This window comes from Mytilus edulis, chromosome 7, assembly GCF_963676685.1.
Source record: "Mytilus edulis chromosome 7, xbMytEdul2.2, whole genome shotgun sequence".
Classification (NCBI taxonomy): domain Eukaryota; kingdom Metazoa; phylum Mollusca; class Bivalvia; order Mytilida; family Mytilidae; genus Mytilus; species Mytilus edulis.
In genome coordinates this window covers 49,679,417-49,696,564 of record NC_092350.1, presented here as the reverse complement: position 1 = coordinate 49,696,564, position 17,148 = coordinate 49,679,417, and the positions used below count along the sequence as shown (strand labels likewise).

The following is a 17,148-nucleotide window of genomic DNA, read 5'->3' as shown; positions in this document are numbered from 1 at the left end:
ACCAGTATATGTACAATGTAAAACATACAGTTATTCCTTTATAGATAAAAAAAGATAAAATAACACAAATTAATAAGAGTAGTTATCACTTGTGTTTTCATGTATGTTTGTGCATTTGTATGTTTCATTCGTTTAATTCATCAATCAAGATTAGTCCTCAGTGGTATTGTTCCAAGTATGTACCATATATGTTACATATATACAGATATCTTTTTGTCGGCAGAACCTCAAGTGTTGTTTTTCAAATCTGCTTATTGATTCATGACCAAATATATATAAGATCCATATGTACCCAAAAAGAAGATGTAAATTTTTTTATAAATTATATAATCACTGATTAAACCATCTAGCGTTTGAAAACTGTAAAACACAAAATACTAGCTGAACGTATTACATTTAATACAAAAAAGAAATAACAACATACGACACATTTTACTAGCAATTGTGTTTCCAACTATGTGTTTTTGTATATATGTATCTTTTATTCTCAATTTCATTCAATACTGCATTAAGATATAATATTGAAGTGGTTTAATTACTAGATACGTTATACAAATACGCTTTCTCATAATTATTTGCAACTAATAACTGATTAGTTTCCTTTCTAAAGTTAATTGAACATGGGGAATCTAAACCATCTCTTTTAGTTAAGAGTTCTCTATGTGTTTTTCCATCAGGGGAGATAACCACGACATTATTTGATCCACATCCTCCAACATACACGTTACCAGCATTGTCAGCTGATATTCCTAATGGATTCTTTAAAATGTTTTCATTTTTGAATGTCCATTGTTTCGCTCCTTGCAGATCGCAGCATACTACTGTATGATACTTATAACTGGAATAATAAAGTTTGTGTCCAGATATAGTTATGTTGATTTGTGTGTCCATGTTCTCAGTAGTTATATCACGTGTTGATTCGTCAGTAAGATCCATGGCTCGAATTGATTTGTTGAGTAGGTGATACAACAGTGTATTATTTGTCACTGCTATGCCAGTGGTTTGTCCACCAGGTGAAAAAGTTTTCTTTACTCTTCGTCCCTTTAAATCAATTAGTGTTATTTGTTTGCCTTGGGTATTCCAACGGGATGATATTGCTAAAGTGTTATTTTCATTGTTGTACGCTATACCATATGCTGCTGTTACATTCAAAACAAAGTCAACCGTCCCGTCTTGTTTAACTACAGTAACTTTGTCTAAACCAGGATAGGTGAATACAAATCTACTATCAGGCAATATGCAACATCCTCTAAGATAAGATGATTTGGTATTTATAGTCTGTTCTAGCTTGACTTGTATATTCTCAATGGGCATGATTGGTGATACTTTAGGTACTATCAACTGAGCTTGCTGTTGCTTTTTCTTCACAATGTTCACTGAGCTATTAGAGATGTCAATAAATACTTTTCCAAACTCAAGCACACTGTTTGCAAGGTCAGTAAGTGATGTATTAATGTTAAACTTGATCTCCACACGATTAAGAACATTACTTTCAGTAATTGAATCAATAAACTGACAATTTTCATCAACATCACTTTCAATATGTTTCAGAGCTAGGAAAGTCTGTAGATCTGATGCGTGTTGTTTTATGTTTGCTATATTCTTTTGGTGCTCGGCAACTTTACTTTCATGCTTATCTAAAGCTTTCATTAACTGATTGATTTTTTTATTTTCTCTTTTTTCGATCTCATACAATTCTAATATGAAGTCCTCTTGTAGTTTATCGAGATGCTGATTGATGTTTAATCGAACTTGTTGAACATCACGTTCGATCTGTTTTCTTTGTTCGGACAATGTTTTCAGATTGTTGTTTTTATCTTGACGGATCCGTTTGATATTTTCCGCAACTTCATTAACTGATTCATGAATTTCCAGAAAAGCGTTTGATGTCATTGTGTTTTTGACAACATCATCTAGATTTGATATATTTTGACATTTTGTGTGCCTTTCAACGATGCACTTACTGCAACACGCGCATTCATGTTCATTACAGTAAATCAGATACTTTTCATCATGAGTACTACATGTCTGCTTAATATTTGTAATATAAGTCGGCAATGTTTTATATTCTGATATCGGAATAGTTACATGCTTTCTTGTTGCTTTTGAAATTCCATGATGCTTACTGCAGTCTATACAGAGGCCTTCATCACAATCTGAACACCATATGGAGGCAGATTTTAAGACATGTTGAAATTCACATACAGCACATGAAGGTTCAGAGCTTGCCATCATCTGCAAGAAAAAAATACATATTGATCGTTAAAAATATATCTTTGCTACATTTGTAAATCATTAAAAGGAAGATAAAAACCACTTAAAGTCATAAACTTTTAGCCTTGTATATCTATATTATAGCATAATAACTGCGATTACTCTAATATATGTATCCAGTGTCTCTTTGTTTACCCTTTAATATTCTATTTATGCCTGCCCCATGTAAGGAGCCTGCTACAGTGGTTGTTGTTTTTGCCGTTTCAAATATGTGTTGTTCGTTTATTGAATTGCTTAGTTTTAAGTATAGAACGAGGATAGCAAACTTAAGTAAAATTTTTATTACAACTGTTAAATTCAAAAACAAAACTTATTTTCGTAAATAAGTTATTACTTCAGCACTAATGTTAAAATAACTGTCTTAATAAATAACTAATTTTACGTAAAAACATCAAATATCGGACATAATTCACGCATAACTATTGAGACAAGTAAATAAACAGTTGAACATAATAAATTTACCCAATCAAATTGCGTAGGATTAAAAAACATAGATCATTCCGTATCAAAAGATAATTAGGTAGGGAGACAAAGGCATATTTGTAAATATATTTGTTTTCTTAATTCTAGAAACCATTCATTGACTAGATTTCCTGTCAGAATTTTCAAAACATAACAGTATGTCTTTCTAACGCAAAGAAGTGTATTCCAACATAAAACATCTGTATGCCTTTATTTAAACAGTGATTAAATTACATAGTGTTAGTATCATGAGTATTTCATATTTATTCGATTTTGACATAATGAGGTGGAAGATTTAGCTAGCCATTAAACCAGGTCAACCCACCATTATTTTCAAAATGTCCTGTACCAAGTCAGGAATATGGCAGTTGTTATCAAATAGTTTGTTTTTATGTATGTTTGCTTTGGTTTTGTTGCTCTTCAGAGTTCCTGTAGTAAAACCGAAGTACGACAAGCAGTACAATGTTTCTTATTTAGCTAAGCACAGGACGATACCCATTGATGAACCATATTTTCAAAGTCGTATCAAAGTATCAAATAATTTATATGATAACTAGAAAATTGGTAGTGTTCCAAAATTTGAAAAAAATAACTTTTACATTCAAAACGTGTCCTTTATTTAATGCAACATATCAAATTAAAGGATATTTCCTGAGAAGTCATATTTTGTGGTAGCATATAAAACTGATTCTTATTAAGTATGTGAAAATAATAGAAGGTGGGGAAATTGTTTTGACAAGCCTTACTTGCTGTTTTGTTAACTGTTACTATTATTATAGATACTTTTCAAGAATCTTTCTAAACATGAAAACTCGAGAATTTCTCAAAAAGTAAATTCTTCTCCATATGCAGATATGTAATTAATATATACAGTGTTCCATTTCTCTTATGTATAACAGATAATTGTCACTAATTTGTGTTTCAGATTGAATGATTTGGACTTCCAATTGTTTTTTGTTTTCAGATCGAATGGAACATGTATGAATGATCAACTTCCCATTACAACACACACTCGTCTCTGAATGAAACAAGTTTATACATTAATATATAAAAGAATGAATGTATATATATTTTTATGAGACAAGTGCTAGCTGTGTGAAAACATCACAACTATGCACCGAGAGAAACAAATACATTGCGTAAGGCAACAAGAGCCATAATATTAAAAGAGAGACGAAAGATACCAAAAGGGGGAGTCAAACTCATAAATCTAAAACAAACTGACAACGCCATGGCTAAAAAGACAAACAGAAAAACAATAGTACATATGACACAACATAGAAAACTAAAGAATAAACAACACGACATGAACTGATCATTGGGAGTGAACATTGTATGCAGATTAAACTAGAAAAAAAAATCCACAATGTATTCTAAAGATATCAAAAGTGATCTGAACAAAATCTTGTTTTTTTATGTTAATTTGTTATTTATTATATACATGCAATTCGAAAATCGTATTTACGGAAATTAGAGCACAATATGATAATCAGCATTGAATTTGTAGAAAAAAATTAGTAAATTGCTGAAATCATATTTATAGATAAAACGTATGAACAATTTTTCAGTTTTGATGGTTAAAGTTCGATAACCCTTGAACGACCAGTATGAAAATAATCAATACAAATATATTAATTTTGTAGCTAAGACCAGTTGAAGTAATTAAGAAGAATTCATTAAAAACATACTTGAGGTATTATCAATATGATGGGGAAACATGGTATACAGGACACAACCTATTTTGATAGTGTACACAGAGAAAAGACGTGTTTTAGAGACCATCTATCACATTATGTGTACATACTGATACATGTCACAAAGTTCCTTGTTTAAACATAATGACGATACGAGATGGAGTTAAGATGTTATACAATACTATTTCTTTCTTTAAATGTCATTGAAATGAAATTAAGCAGCAATAATTTTACCTGAATTTGAAGGAGTAAGTTACACAAATGTCTTTAACTTGATAAAATAGTTCAACCAGGAAGGTAAACAAACGAAACAGTCACGAGATATTTATCGTCGAATCTATTGACGACATCTGTAAATCACGTTACGGATGTTAAAATGGCGCGTAACTTTAAATGTATTAATTATACATATTTGTATGCACAGTTTGTTAATATCACGTTAGTATGAAAAGGAAGAACAATATGAATACAGATAGAAAATATGTAAGGATTTTGGAAAGAGGTATCAAGGTGTTTTTGATTTTTTTTTATAGATTGTAAATTTAATTACAATGACCAATATTTAACTCAAAAGGTAACTTGATTGCAAATAAAAAATATGTTAGTAATTTGGATAGAACATTTCGTTACGCTAACCTATTAAATTCAAGGTGTTCGAGTAAATTAAAGGTGCAATATAGTGGGACTTCTCCTATTTTCCGATGATAACATAAGCGCCACAACTTTGCAATGCATGTATACTGATGATTACATCAACGACACAACTTTGCAATGCATGTATAATGATGATAACATTAGCGCCACAACTTTGCAATGCATGTATACTGATGATTACATCAACGACACAACTTTGCAATGCATGTATACTGATGATTACATCAGTGAAACAACTTTGCAATGCATGTATACTGATGATGACATCAGCTGCACAAATTTGCAATGAATGAGACGGAGGATCAAATCGATGCCATAACTTTGCGATACACTCATTCTGATGTTGACTTCAGTGGCAGAACTTTGTTTTGTATGCTTAAATCAGAATTAATGATGAAATCAGGGGTATACTTTTGTTTTAAATGTATACGGAAAATGACAGCAGTGACACGACCTTGCTATTAATCCATACTGGATGGTAATGCTTACGAAATGTAATTTTTGTCCTTTATTTTTCTTTCTTAAATTGTATTTTATAACTAAAATGTTGTTTTTTCATTGATATTATTATACTGGAGATATTGAAATTAAAATCTTTAATATAATGCATGATGATTGAATGAATTGCTAGCTGTTAAACCCCCAGATGTGCATATCCCGGACTAGAATATATGAATGCAAACCTAATTCTGTACTAGACCGACAATCAACCTATTTGTACGCTTATCGATAAACGCTGCGTGCTAAGCAGAGAGACAACACATATATAAATATTTTTTATCTCTGAATTGCCCAAGGTTGGATTTCAACTCACGACCTTTCTCATTCAATGCTAACAAGGTTATGGCTTCTGTACAACGAAACGAAATGAAATGTAATTTTTTGTCCTTTATTTTATTTTCTTAAATTGTATTTTATGCCTAAAATGTTGTTCTTTCATTGATATTATTATACTGGAGATATTGAAATTAAAATCTTTAATATAATGCTTGATGATTGAATGAATTGCTAGCTGTTAAAACCCCAGATGTGCATATCCCGGACTAGAATATATGAATGCAAACCTAATTCTGTACTAGACCGACAATCAACCTATTTGTACTCTTATCGATAAACGCTGCGTGCTAAGCAGAGAGACAACTAATATTTATTTTTTTATCTCTGAATTGCCCTAGGTTGGATTTCAACTCACGACCTTTCTCATTCAATGCTTACAAGGTTATGGCTTCTGTACAACGAAACGACAGAGCTGATTTAGACGGTAAAATAAAACCAAAAACATCTTTAAATCAATGATTATCCTCATGTCTATAATCAAGTTTTTTGTTTGTTTGGCGATTATTTAAATACTTATTTAACGGTCATCAATTAATTGTGAAAGATAAGGCATACACAGTTTACTCATGCATAAGAAATAACGTCAGCTACATTGGCAAGTTAGTGTGTCCTCAATGCTCTACAACTTCGTGGCCTTTTGACTTTTTTTTATTTGAGCGTCACTGATAAGTTATGGGTAGAAGGTAGACGAAACATGCGTACAGCGTATCAATTTCGATACCAATGCATGTACCTGCGATTAGTTGTATTAGATTAACCAAATCAACTTCTAGGTCTTCTTATTTTTATAATGATACAATCAACAATTTCACTGCACCAAATGCGCATTTTGACAATAAATCTCTCTTTAATGATTATCGAGGGCAAAATTTTTGAAATTCACAACTCATACAAACGCTGATATACCACACCAGTTTCTAAAATAAAATCTCATTTATATACAACCTTTCAATCTATAAACTTAAATATGGCCTAAACAAAAAAGTTTTTGAACCGAAATTCTGTTTTATATCAATAACTACAAGGTAATGCATATAGAAAATAACATGTCGTATCATTTACAAACAATGGTGACCGGACAATTTACATTGTCGAAGGAAATGCTAAAAAATATAATTTTGAGTATGGTATTTTGTTTGCCTTAAAGGGAAACTTCGCAAAAAAATCAAAAATTGATATTATGTTCATTCTGTATAAAAATGCTCAAATTCATAGATATTAAAGTTTTATTCCGCTAGATAAGCGATCACCATCGATTTTAAATTTAGAGTATCAATTCTCTGCGATCCGCCATTTTGTCTTCTTTCCCGATTAATAAAAACGATATGTCTATAAACCACAAAGAAACAAAACTACAGTAACCGATGTAGTCGTAATTGCGTGTCGATATCTTGTCAATCGTACGGTTGTTTTATCCGACTAACTAACTTGATACGAAAAATATTCTTACTTTTTTTAAATTACCATGGTCTGTTGTTTTTAAACTGTTGATATTGGATATAGGTGAAAAGTCAAAGTTGAAATCATAAATAAGTGTTCCGTGAAAATTGTTTTCGAAAATCTAATTTGTTCATAATTCTTTAAAGTAATAAACAAATATATTTTGATCTTCCCTCATCTGATCACCAGCATGGCTAAAGGTATTACTTCCAAAGGTATTGTGAGGGGTGTAAGGTGACACGTCCAGGTATTCAAGCGATTTCCTGTCGGGCTTGCAAGTTCATGCATCGTTTCACTTCTGCAGGTATTGATCAGTGTACACGGCTGATAACTTATAACTTATAACTTTCCATTTGAATAATATACAACTCTGTCTTACTTGTCATTACTAAACTCATACGCTTGTTTATAAATAACATTTCTGGTGTAAAGAATATAATTCATAAACATATAAATAATACCCAAAAAATAAGATTTGATGAAATTAAAATTCTATTTAAATATTTTTTCCAAGGGTGAATTTGGGAAAATGTAATATATAGTCATTGTCAATAGTGAAGGACAGGTTGGAACAGACCAGAAATATTGATTTAAAAAAATGTACGCACTTGCCGACGATTCGTTTATACGACTGGATAGAAAGTTACGGAACTATAGCGCAATTTAAAATATATACATGTATACATTGAACATAAGAAAAAAACATATATTTTGAATAAATAGGGGTAAAAGTGTTGTAAATAGACTAGTCCACGTATGCCAACAGTATGTAATCATCGAATGTCGATAGACTATTGTATACCAGAAGAAGAGGAGAACCAATTTGATTTAAATACAGGTCTATGTATAACTTTTGCTTTGGTTCATTGAAGTTGTGGACCTAGTAAAATCACAGATTTATATTTCAATAAGATTGTTCTCGAACAAAGGAAGTAATTCGTCATCACAATTGTTATATATGCCACTGGACGAACATTAATTATCCCCAGGGAATGTGAATATTTTGCTGGGAAACTTTTGAGTATCAAAGTTTCAAATTAATTTCGGGATTTATTTTCTTTCTTGGTATTCAATAACAGAAAAAAGAATAAATTACTTGTTCGCTAAATAGGGGTATTCTTGTCAGATAAAAGACTTTTAGTTATATTTAAAAAAATAGGGAAATATGACATTAAATTGGTTCTGTCTTTTTTTTAAACATCGTTAAAAAGATGTGTGTCTAAGGTGAACGCCACAAGAACCCTGTAATACTAGTACGAGAGTATAGCATGTAAACATTCATTCTCAATAATATGGTTGTATTGGAAATCTTTTCATACAGATTGACAACTCATTGTCCGATATGCATGTAATATTTGCCACATGACGCCCATAGTTCTTTCTACCATCATCATCTTATTCTGTGATATTGCTGTAAACATCGATGGTTCACACCCAAACAAAATGGGAGTAATGGACCTTCAGAGCTTCTCCGTGTTATACACTTGTGAAATATATAGACGAAATTTCTGTATTGAAATGAATCTACATCTCACAAACAGGATTTTCAAATAACGATTGTGAGTAATCACCTTACAAACCAATATAAACGTATGGCAAGATATAACCATGAAGGAATTTAGTTTTTGTCAGACGCAAGAACTCATCACTATATATATCATAAACGTATACGTATATATATGCATACAGTTTCAAATATTAAGAACAAGCGGTCGATGTCGATAGTCTGTTTTCTAACTGTTCAGAGTTAGACATGCTTGGAAGCCTTCATATTCCCCGTCTAACGATGGGAACTCTTTCTGATTGTGTTGACTATAAATGCTTGTATGGTAATTCTGTCGTTTATCTGTACAAGCGGTTGCATTTCCTCTCCTTTTCCAACAAACAAACGAACGAAACGCCACTAGTCTGATTTCTCTGGAGCTCATCCTCAATGGCTCTTATACGTCAGGAAACTTACATGTATACTAATAATGATTGTTTCAAAAACAACGATGTATGGATCGACGAAATATTATAAATTCGTCAATATCAGTTATGCATGACTAAAATATAACTTTTATTACAACTACTGTATTACTTATTTGGATTAATGACGGCTATCATGTTCAACATTGCACAAATATTATCATAGAATTTAAAAAAAATTCCTCAAAAATCCTTAAAAGAAATAATGCCTTAGCTTAGATAATTGATATTCTTTTCACAAAAAGTTTGTGTAAATGATTGTCAAATGAATTTAATTATGTAAGAATAAAATGTTAAAAAGAAACTAAAAAAAAATCATGCATGTTGTATGTTGTATTTTTTTGTCAATTAAAAACTTTAAAATTGCAATAGTTTTATTAGCATTTAAACACAGCCAGATTTGAATACAAGTTAAGAAATTCCGGTAAAGTCAATGATATCAAACAGATGTACAATGGTATATCAAATTGGGTAATATTTCATTTAGTTTTTATAAAAGATTAAAACTACTATTTTTTGCTTCATATTTGAATCTTTACGCCAATTGCCGCTAAGAAAGTAATCAAAAATTGTTTCCTTTTATTTTTATACACTTTCGGAATTACGAATCTGAATTTTATTTTCAATTAATTTACACAATTTAATTATTGTATCTTTATTCTCATCGTGTATTAAATCTTAGTGTATTAACATCGTGACAGCATACTCTTTCTAATCCTTTCTGTTTATCCTTTCCAAATAACAACATTTATACCTGTGTACGCTTGAACTCACACCTGCGGCTAAATAGCTACAAGGTAAACGAATTGACCTCAAGCCGAGAAATATACAGTGACCTTTACAAAATAATATACACACTCTGCTCACACATTAGTTGCATTGAAATGATTATCAAAACAATAACGGTAAATAGAACTGAAATATTTTCAGTTCAATATCAGTAAAAATGTTCAATAAATATTTTATGAAAAAAATCTCAACAATAATTAATTAATTTTATTCAAAAACATTTACTAGAGATAATTTTATAGGAGTTCAATTCAATCAATACAAAACGGTATATGCATATTCATTTTCGTTCATTCTTATATTGTGGTTAATAACTTCGACCATTCGTCAGCTGTGCGCTTTTAATTACGTATATTGTCGATAAGCTATAAGAGTTAAACAGATTTTATTTTTTCCCAGAATTCAATAAATCGGGCTAATACGTCACGACCCACTCGAGAATTCAACCAAAAAAGTTACAAATACTTGATTTCTCCGTTATTAGAAGGAATATAAATTTAAAACTTTGCAAATGTGTTTTTTATGTTAAGATGAACATAATTAGAGGATAAGTAAAAAATCGCGGAATTTCCCTTTAAGGTGTTATTCATCTTTCTATTGTTATCGTTTACCATTGTTGTTTTTTTTAGTTTAATTTCCTGAAACACGGTAAACAGATATGATTTATTGTGGTAAGTTGCAACTAATAACTGATTTATTTCTCTCCCAAAGTTAATTGACCATGGTGATCTAAAATTTTCACTTAGAGTTAGGAGTTCCTTATGTGTTCGTCCATCTGATGAGATAACTACGACATTTTGAGTTCCATGACCTACAACAAACACGTTACCATCCTTGTCGGCTGATATACCAGATGGATACGATAAAACACTTTTATTTTTGAATGTCCATATTGGTGTGCCTTTTAGATCGCAGCATATTACTGTATCATATTCATAGCTGGAATAATACATTTTTTCATTACATATTGCTACATCTACAAATGATTCTTTGTTCTTGGGAACTATTTCCCGTGTCGATTCGTTGCTTAGATCAATGGCTTGAATTGCTTTGTTGGTTTTGTAATACAGCAGTGTTTTATTTGTCGTCGCTATGCCAGTGGTTTGTCCCCTAAGTGAAAATGTTTTCTTCACTTTTCGCTGGGTTAAATCAGTTATTGTTATTTGATCGCCAACGCCGTTGAACCACCATGAAGTTATGGCTAATGTGTTATCTGCATCGTTGTGAGCTACACCATATGCGGCTGTAACATTCAATGAAAAATCAGCCGACCCGTCTTCTTTTACTATTTCTACTTTATTTAAGTCAGGATAGGTTAAAACAAATCTACCATCTGGCAATATGCAACATCCTCTGACATGGGATTTATTTTCTATGGTTTGTTGTAACTCCACTTGGATAGTCTCAACGGACACGGACAAGGCTCTAGGCAGTACTAACTGGGCTTGTTGTTGCTTTTTCTTTGTTAACATCACCGATTTACTAGCACTCTCAATATATACTTTTCCGAACACAGGTACAATGTTTGCAATGTCAGTAAGTGACGAACTAATATTACATTTGATCTCCACACGATTCAGCACATCACTCTCAGAAAGTGAATCAATGAACTGACATTTCTCATCAACATCACCTTCTAGTTGTTTCATTGCTAGAAAGCTCTGTAGATCTGATGCATATTGTTTTATGTATGTAATGTTCTTTTTGTGTTCGGTATGTTTACATTTATGCTCGTCTAAAGCGTTTATAAACTGTTGATTTTCCTATTTTCTTGTCTTTCTATATCAATTAATTCAATTAGAAAATTATCACGCAGTTTATCGAGATATTGGTTGATATTTTCTCGAACTTGTTGAATTTCACTTTCGATCCGTTTTCTTTTTTTAGAAATTGCTTTCATATTGTTCTTTTCATCTTTGCGGATCCGTTGAATATTTTCAGCAACTTCGTTTAAAGTTTCTTGAATTTCGATAAAAGCAATTGATGAATTTGTGTGGTTAACAACATCGTCAAAATTTGCAATATTTTGACATTTTGCGTGCTCTTCAACAATGTACTTACTGCAACATGCGCATTCATGGTCATTGCAGTAAATCTGATAGCTTTCATCATGCTCACTACATGTCTGATTAATATTTCTAATGTAAGAAGGCAGTTTTTGATAATCTGACATTGATAAAGTACGATGTTTTCTAGTTGCCTTGGACAACTCGTGATGCTCGTTGCAGTTCACACATAGGCCCTCGTTGCAATCTGAACACGAAATGGACGCTGGTTTGAAGATATGCCGATATTCACATACACCACAAGAAGGTACAGAGCTTGCCATTATCTACAATAAAATAGCGTGTTCAATGCTGAAGGTTTATAAAAACTTCATATTCTTTTTATTATTGTGCCTAAATTGGCGTATTTTTAATGTGAGTTTCAGGAAAAATCCATGTTAATTTTTTTTCTTTTTCGGATACGATTTCGAATATATTAAATTGAGAATGGAAATGGGGAATGAGTCAAAGAGACAACAACCCGACCATAGAATAGACAACAACAGAAGGTCACCAATAGGTCTTCAATGCAGCGAGACACTCCCGCACCCAGAGGCATCCTTCAGATGGCTCCTACACAAATATATATACTAGTTGAGTGATAATGAACGTCATACTAAACTCCAAATCATACACAAGACACTAAAATTAAAATAATACAAGACTAACAAAGGTCAGAGGCTCCCGACTTGGGACTGGCGCAAAAATGCGGCGGGATTAAACATATTTTTGAGATCTCAACACTCTCCCTATACCTATAGCCAATGTAGAAAAGTAAACGCATAACAATACGCACAGTAATATTCAGTTCAAGAGAAGTCCGAGTCTGATGTTAGAAGAGGTAACAAAAGAAAATAAACAAAATGAAAATAATAAGTAATAATAACAGACTACTAGCAGTTACTGACATAGCTCCAGATATCCTAATTTAGGTATAACCTAGCTAACCTGAAAAAGGTAGGTGCAAATATAATGTCAACTTTTCATTATGTTTTGTTTATATTTTCAGAACAAAGGAAATCTTTTTTAGGTTAAAAATATGTGATTAAGATGACTTGCACCACCAAGATTTCACACCCAACTTAATAGGTAAAAGCAAATTGCTTTTTTGCTGCTCTGGTACTAATACTTATATATCAAAAATTAAATAGTAAGAAATGAGTGTTGGCCATTGGTGGAGAAATATCTAGAAATTTGGAGAAAACTCTCTGTGACAAGCAATATTTTCTGTGCCAAGTTAGGCAATGGATGTTCTTCATTTATACTATTTCGATATTTCGGAACCGTTGAAAAATGCCATTTCTCTATCGAAATAGCTGCGACAATATATGGGTTTTGCAGTTTTATTTTCACCAAAAGGTGTTGAAAATTCAGAACTTGACATTTTTTTCAATGGTTATCTTATAGGGAAAACGCAAGACCAAACAAGGCTAACATTGTCGTCTATGCTAGAAATATTAACTTCATTTTAACCTTTTAGCAAACCACACAAAAGAGCTAAAAACAACTTAATAGTTTACAAAATAGAACAAAAATCTTTATCTTTTCCCCATTAGAATAAAATATAAAAATTTAATGATCATTTCCTTAACTCACTATAAAGCAGATACCCATTAGTGTTTTGAATAATTGACATGCTATTTCTATTATTTGTGTAATTCTATATCAGTGGTATTCTAATTCAAGAATCAAAGACGATTTGTTCAACATTTATGAACTGGAATTTAAATTTTTCTACATTTTGCAATAATTGCGTTGTGTTTTGTAGACTTTTGGGTTTTCATTTTCCATTTAGGGTTTATCTGTGACTCATAATTTTGAAAATCCCTATGATATGAAACGCCATGTAAACATTATTATGACGGACTGACAAATGATATACCCCGTTACAACAATTGTCGAAGGACCTATAAAATGAGAGGAAAAAACATTAAGAAGAAACATGACGATGACAATTCTAATACAAATATCAAGAATAAGTAATACATAATTACCTGCTGTTCGAGGAGAGAAAAAATGTTTCAAATCTTGTAAGATATATGAATAGATAAACGGTCACAAGATATTTGACCGTCCCAGCTACTCACAGCAAATAATAACTTATATCTAAAATTTACATGTTGAGATATATCATATGTCTTACGGTTGGTTCAATATTCAACATTCAACATTCAACATTCAATTTTTTTTTCATTCGTGTCATAATACTAATGTAACCATAGCATTTTGGTTACACATCAGTACATGTATGATAGTAATAAATATATACAATAGATAAACAGAAAATACATTCTTTTAAATTGTCAGTTTGTTTTTAAATATTTTATAAATTTGGTAGAACTACACTATGTTGATCGAATGTTGTGTTTGAAGGAAGTTACTATCGATACAACAAAACGTGACATAAGTTTTCAACACACAACGAATGAGTTTCAGTCTGATCAGAATAAAAATATGATATTGGAGAACGACTGGTCGTGAAAAACATCTTATCAAGTTGCTTCATAAAAACATCGACACGTTTCCCCCTTTAGGTACAGCAATTAAAGAAATAAAAAAAAAATATATGTTTATTAATTATGTTTTATCTTAGGAAAATTTATATGTTTGTGCTATTTAAATTCTAAAGAATGTTACCGTTGTCTCTATTATGTAAACCATATAAATAAATTTATTTGTGGACGGATACGGGTTTTTATCGCGAGTACAGCCATCTAGGTTCAAAATTGATACACAAATAGATTAATATTAAGAATAATTCACAAACAGAGTGTGCACGAGATTTGAATATAGTTAAGTATCATTGGCAGAACAACTTACCTTTTTACATGATAATGATTAATGTTTTATAACTTAAAACAGGTTTTTGTTATTCAGCTTTTTTATATTGAAACAAATACTGTTTTCGTTATGCAATTCATTTTTACTGTCGAATAATGATACTAGACTTTCATTTTCACTGAATGGCAATTCATTTCTATTGGACATGCAATGCATTTAAAAAAAAGGAAATTATTAATCAATTAATTTTCATTAAATAATTTTTTTATTTAGCCGACTCTCTAATGAAAATTAGGTAATATATCAATAAAATCCTTAACAATGGCATTTATTGATAATCTAGTCAATTCTTTTTTCCCCAAATAATTTGTCCAGAACCTGATAAATATGTAGGATGAAATGTGTATCTTTTCCTCGATATCCTTAAATACATTTATCTTGGACAGTTAAGCCAATCGACGTCCCCGAAAAAGCAAAGTTTCTGTTTCTGTTTATGTCTAAATTTACATCGCATACTAATAAGTTAAACAATATTAGAGTTTTTTTCATAATGCTTGTTGTTTAAACGTGTGGTTGGTTTGCTTGCTTTGTTTATATACATGTTTGAGTTAGCATTGTAATTAAGAGTAAGCAAACATTCATACAAACAAAGCAAAACAAACTAAAACTAAACTGGAAAATAGAACACCGTGTGACTATTTGAAATAGACAGGTATGTGAATTACTTGTAAACATCTCGAAACAAACACTCTGTGTAACTAAAACTTGATTAAACTACAAATAGAACATAGTTGGATGGCTCTTACACTAAAACCGACAACGCGTTTTGTGATTCATTGTTGTTAAAAATATATATTGCGAACTAGAAACCCGCAAAAATATTTTTATAGACATTCAATTAAAGAACTGACCTCAGAATTTCGGGGCTTCACGATACATTCTCTTTGTAGTTAGTTTAATTTCTTTAGTTTGGTGTACACTCTTTTACTATTCTTTGTACAAACCCTATCAATGGGCAAATAAGGCGAGACAAGATGAATGTACAAACCACCAAACCATTATATTTGCCAAGCCTGTGTTTTACTGGTAAGGCTTAGTAATATTTCTCCTATGACCGCTTTGTATTACATGTGCAACGTTTTCAAATGTAAATAGAACACACAAGCTTAAGACCTTTTTGCTGAATTTTAAGCAAACCCAAAGCATAATTTGAATTTTCCTTGGAGTTCGGCATTTTTGTTATTTTGCTGTTTATCTATAGAGGAACTCCCAAGTCTAGCATTAAAGCGACGTAAACGTTGCTTGCACTCTCGATCCCTTGTTTGATTATTGCGACTTTAGTAACTTAAGAATAATTATGTATGAACTTGAGATGACTTTTTTCCAAGCCGTATTAACCTTAACATTATTTGAAGCCATAATTGAACAAACAAAAGCGTCATCATGGTCATGTGCAAGTCCCAAACAGGCTTCACCAGATCTTTGGTAACATAAAATAATCCAACACGAACCTATCGAACTTAGCTCGACACTAACCAATACAAATTCCATGCTCTGAAGATCGTCCTATAATCTGCATTGACTGGCGTTAAATATAGACCAAAGATTCAAACGGACATTTAAACTTATATTCCAAAGTACAGACGAAAAGTGAAAAGGAAACAGAAAACAGCACTATACAATCACAGCATAGAAAAACAAGCAACGAGCAACACGACATCCATAAAGAATTTAGATGTTTAACGCTTTAGTCGTTATAATCCATATAAGCACAAGACATAAAGAGCACGAATCGCTCCTCTGGTTAATATATGCAATTGTTTTCCCTTCATTGCAATCAGTAATATTGTTATTCGTCAAACATCTTATCAGCGGGCATTAGACAATTTTTGTTAAGTTGCCTTATTGGAGATCTTATTTTGCTGAATACGTTTGATCTTACAATTTTCTTTATTTTATTAAAGTTTCAGCAAAAAAATAAAAAGTAAAATATATCTGACAAGGACAAAAAGTCATATTAGAAATCAAGTGACGATCTGTCCATATTGATTTCTCCTAAATCACATTGTGTTAAAAATTTTAACTTTGGAAAGTTTTGCTTTATCAACTAAATGTATAATTTCCTGATCCTAATCATTAAGATCATAACTTAAAGTTTTTGAAATTAAAGGTGAAAAAGACATTTCAAGGGTAAAAATTTCAAA

At 31.4% G+C, this 17,148-nt stretch overlaps 2 protein-coding genes across 3 annotated transcripts in view; both read right to left on the bottom strand.

Annotated features, from left to right (window-relative positions):
• Nucleotides 1-382: 382 nt before the first annotated feature.
• LOC139481700 (uncharacterized) overlaps nucleotides 383-17,148 on the bottom strand; it is a 66,452-nt gene continuing 49,686 nt past the window's right edge. The window contains exons 1-2 of one of the 2 annotated variants that reach the window (XM_071265172.1): nucleotides 4,665-4,746; nucleotides 383-2,235 (exon numbers count right to left, since the gene is read on the bottom strand). In XM_071265172.1, the coding sequence (XP_071121273.1) occupies nucleotides 532-2,235 (1,704 nt within the window). In that variant the 5' untranslated portion in view covers nucleotides 4,665-4,746 and the 3' untranslated portion in view covers nucleotides 383-531. Of the gene's footprint in view, nucleotides 2,236-4,664; nucleotides 4,747-17,148 lie in introns of those variants that run through there. The other variant, XM_071265170.1, reaches the window with a different exon arrangement.
• Nucleotides 3,725-11,767, bottom strand: LOC139483178 (uncharacterized). The gene is made up of 2 exons (XM_071267214.1): nucleotides 10,730-11,767; nucleotides 3,725-3,754 (listed from the first exon to the last, which is right to left on the bottom strand). The coding sequence occupies exons 1-2, from the start codon at nucleotides 11,765-11,767 to the stop codon at nucleotides 3,725-3,727; spliced, it is 1,068 nt and encodes a 355-aa protein (XP_071123315.1).